Raw genomic sequence first — 4,005 nt, forward strand, 5'->3', positions numbered from 1 at the left:
CTTATTTTTTGAAATTCATCGTTCATCTATCTCCCATTAAACTCATTTAAGTGACATCTATTTCACAAGATTTTATCATGTACTCTCTCAGTCCTCACCATTGAACTTCTATTTCCAGGTCTGGGAGTGTAGCTCAGCAGAGTACTTACTTAATCATGTGCAAGGTCCTAGATTAAGTCTTAGCAGCACACAAAGTAAAGTAAAATAAACAAAATGATTATATTAAGTTATTATTTGCAATTTCATCCAAATTTCATCTAGCATTTGACCCTTTTTTTTAATTGAAAGCCTCTTTTATTTTGAAATTTCTTTCTCCCAGAACATGATAGGTTTTTGATTTCATGAGTTTTTCAGCTATGTGTCTCACTATTCTTTCTTGGACTTCTTAACTTTTACATTTCCTTCTATGGTATGAATATATTTTGAGTATAATCTAATCCCTATTATAGGGTTAGGAAGTTGTGGTGCTTATAAGTGTGTCCTTTGGAAAGTGATTAAGGTTAGATAATCATTAGAGTGATATCCATAAGAAGAGGGCGAGAGTCACATGAACCCATACATGCTGTCTGACTCTTGCCCTGTGATCTTCTGTATTGCTTGGGACTCCACTGGGAAAAAGGCCATCACCAGACAAGACCCATAAGCTTTATACCCCCATAAATGTGAACCAAAATGGATCTCTTCATTTCAGAGTATTTTGTTACAGTAAAAAATAAAAATAAAAGAAAAAGACTAATATATCTAAATTCCCTACACACTGAAATATCTATATTTCATTTTGTCTCTTTCTCCCCTTAGCATGCTTGTTATCCTTTAGTAAACTTATCCACTTTTTATATCTTCAAGTGACCATTTCATTATTAAGAAGGCAATTCATTTTGTTTTAGATGATACCCTGCCATATTCTTATTAAGGCCTAGCAAATACCACCAGGAGATTGTCTTCTTTTGAAAAGGACACCCTGATTACATTAGGAAGTCTTTAAGTTTGGTGAAAATTCCACATTTAAAGCCAAGTGACCCTGGTGTTCTAATTGGAGGTGCTGAATTACTGTCAACTTAAAAGTCCCACCAATGTCTTACATCTCTTCTCTTTGAGTATCCACCTAAACGTACACAGTAGCTTAATAGTATAGCTATTGTAATCCTCAAGCACTTTTAAACTAAGTGAAAAGCCTGTTAGGACTTTCAACTTCAAATTAATATTTGTTTCTCTCCTAAGCCCTTCACATCTCAAGACCCCAGCTGTATCCGTGTGCTTACTGCCCTTCCAGAGCTGGCTGTCTTGCTCCTCAAGGCCTTAGCTTCTATGCGTTGTTGATTCCTTTGTGCCCATTCACTACCCGGCCACTGTTGTTCCCACCTGCTTTCACTGCCATGGAGCCATGCTTTTAAGTAACTTACTTTCAGGAATTAACTTCTGGTCTCTGTGGAAATAATATTCTACCTCCTGGGAATCAGTCTTACTGTAAGGGATTCTGAGATCCTCGAGATTGCTTCATTAAGGCCACACCTCTGCCTCAGTGTTCTATAAACACCTGCCTTTGTCTTTCCCAATGTTTGTGATCTTCTTCCTAAATTTACTGTGCCAGGCACTTTACCAAGCACATGGAATCCAAAAAAGACTAAAACATATATCTGACTTTCAATTGGCTTCTAAGGTAGAAAGACTGAAACTACCCTAGGAGATAGCTATAGTAACCAAACAAAAAAATATTTATTTACATACTCATGTGGTAAGACCTCAGAGTAACCCATGTCAACTTTGTGTCATTGATATGTTACAAAATTATGGGCCATATATAAATAATACATATTTCTTGAATTAATGAATGAGTGAATGCATGAATATGGAATGGCTGGCCTGTGGGAGGCCTGTGGATAGATACCTATGCAATCGTTAGCTTCCGGGATTCTTCTTGGCCTTGCCCAGGGAACTCCCAGAGCCCTAGGGTTGGGAATGTGAGAAGAGTCACCTTCAGGCTAATTGTGAAAGTATTGGCTTTGGATACTTAGGCTCTGCCTCACTCTAGAGAAAATGCCAGGCCCAGGATAAAAGGGCTCCTTTAGCTCTGGGTTCCTCAGTCCTCAACTAGCACAGATCTTACTGCTTCCACTGACTAGGTGAGTGCTTGACCAAGACTTGGTCTGATGCAGGAGGCCTGCGGGACTCCTTGGAGAGAGGGTAGAAGGTGGCATGAAAAGAGGAGGAGGAGTCCCCTTGGGTGAGATGTATTCTTTAGCCTACAGTTGACATATGCCTAGGCTTGTCTTACTGTTTTGTTAAGGATATTCTCTCTTGACTTGTCTTAATCTGGTAAGTGTCTGGAAAGAAGCAGATCATGGGTCTGTAACTGTCCCATTTTAGGGAGGGAATGCAACTAAGTAAACTGCATTGAGAGAAGTGTGTGTGTGTGTGTGTGTGTGTGTGTGTGTGTGTGTTAGAACCACAGCAGTCAAACTGCAGACATTTGGACCTCCTATATCTTTCTGTCTAGTCCTCTGAAATAAATGTTCTCAGATGGGTTCAACATGGACATGTGTAAAAATAAAGAAAAGCTTCTGAATGAGAGCCAGCTATGTTCACAGTCCTTTGTATGGGGCTGGTATTAAAGCCCAAGTAGAATAAAGGTCAGAATCTTTCATTGCAGGAGAAAGAAATGCTAGAGAGAGAAAATATTTCTACTGTGGGCAATTTTATTTTGTATCAGTTTCCAAATTCTGGTTATAGATCTTGTTCACAAAGTAGCTTGTTTTGAAATAGGGCCCAGTGAAATCCAAGGATATACCTTGACACTTGTCCTGATGGTTTTAAAATTTTCTCCTTAGGCTTATTGACTTCCTCTTGAAAAATGTCCTGTCAGCAGAACCAGCAGCAGTGCCAACCCCCTCCCAAGTGCCCTCCCAAGTGCCCTCCCAAGTGCCCCACCCCAAAGTGCCCCCCGAAATGTCCCCCTAAATGCCCCCCAGTCTCTTCTTGCTGCAGCCTGGGTTCCAGTGGCTGCTGTGGCTCTAGCTCTGGGAGCTGCTGTGCCTCCGGAGGTGGTGGCTGCTGCCTGAGCCACCACAGGCCTCGCAGATCTCTTCGACTCCGACACCGACACCAGAGCTCTGGCTGCTGCAGCAGTGGCGGTGGCGGTGGCTGCTGCAGCAGTGGTGGTGGTGGTGGCTGCTGCAGCAGTGGCGGGGGCGGTGGCTGCTGCAGCAGTGGCGGTGGTAGTGGCCAGCAGTCTGGGGGCTCTGGTTGCTGCTGCTGACCTGAGCCAAACGACCTCAGAGAAGCAGTGCTGGAGGAACCAACATGCAGAAAACCTGTTCCTCCCTGCTCACCCTCCCTCCTTTATCTGTCTTCATTGTCCTGGGCTCTGAAAGACTGAGCTGTTCCTTTGGAAGGTCATGATTTACTTCCAAATGGTCAGTTTCTCACTCCTCTTCTATATTTCTAAATAATAAAGTATCATGCAGAGCCTCACCGGCCCCTTGTTTCTTTTGTCAGCATCATTCTCACAGGTCAGAGGTAGCAGCCAGGGTTCAACTTCACCCTTTTGGGGTCAGAGTCTGGTCTGGAACTGTGGATCAGATGACCAGTCACTGTAATGGATGCTTATGGTTTTAAACCAAAATGAAATATGTTGAAAGATGGGGCCTTTGGAAGTTGATTGGATCATGGAGGTTCTATTCTTCTCAGTGAACTAATCCATTCATAAGTTCACTAGCTGAATGTGTTGTTAGGATGTGGTGCCTTTTCTCAGGCTCTTCTGTCTCTGTCTCTGTCTCTGTCTCTCTATCTCCCTCTCTCACTCTCTCCTACTTCTTGGCTGCTGTAGGTTGAGCAACTTCCTCTGTAATTCATTTCCACATATCATTTCTGCCTTGGAGCCAGTCAAGCATGGAATAAATTCTATGAAACTGTGAGCCAAAATAAACCTCTTCTCTTTTGAAGTGTGAGTATTAGATATTTTGTGCCAGTGATGGGAAAGTAACTATACAGGTAGAGGCAGCTCTC

At 42.5% G+C, this 4,005-nt stretch overlaps 1 protein-coding gene across 1 annotated transcript; it reads left to right on the top strand.

The window, feature by feature from the left end:
• Positions 1 to 1,988: 1,988 nt before the first annotated feature.
• Positions 1,989 to 3,471, top strand: LOC134472111 (late cornified envelope protein 1A-like). The gene is made up of 2 exons (XM_063233101.1): positions 1,989 to 2,123; positions 2,829 to 3,471. The coding sequence occupies exon 2, from the start codon at positions 2,852 to 2,854 to the stop codon at positions 3,254 to 3,256; it is 405 nt and encodes a 134-aa protein (XP_063089171.1). The 5' UTR covers positions 1,989 to 2,123; positions 2,829 to 2,851; the 3' UTR covers positions 3,257 to 3,471.
• The last annotated feature ends 534 nt before the right edge of the window (positions 3,472 to 4,005 follow it).

Source organism: Cavia porcellus, unplaced genomic scaffold (genome assembly GCF_034190915.1).
Source record: "Cavia porcellus strain 051 isolate PalLab524CR breed Dunkin Hartley unplaced genomic scaffold, mCavPor4.1 scaffold_1, whole genome shotgun sequence".
NCBI lineage: Eukaryota > Metazoa > Chordata > Mammalia > Rodentia > Caviidae > Cavia > Cavia porcellus.

Coding starts and splice junctions, on each gene's coding strand:
- LOC134472111 (XM_063233101.1), top strand. CDS start 2,852: ATGTCCTGTCAGCAGAACCAGCAGCAGTGCCAACCCCCTCCCAAGTGC.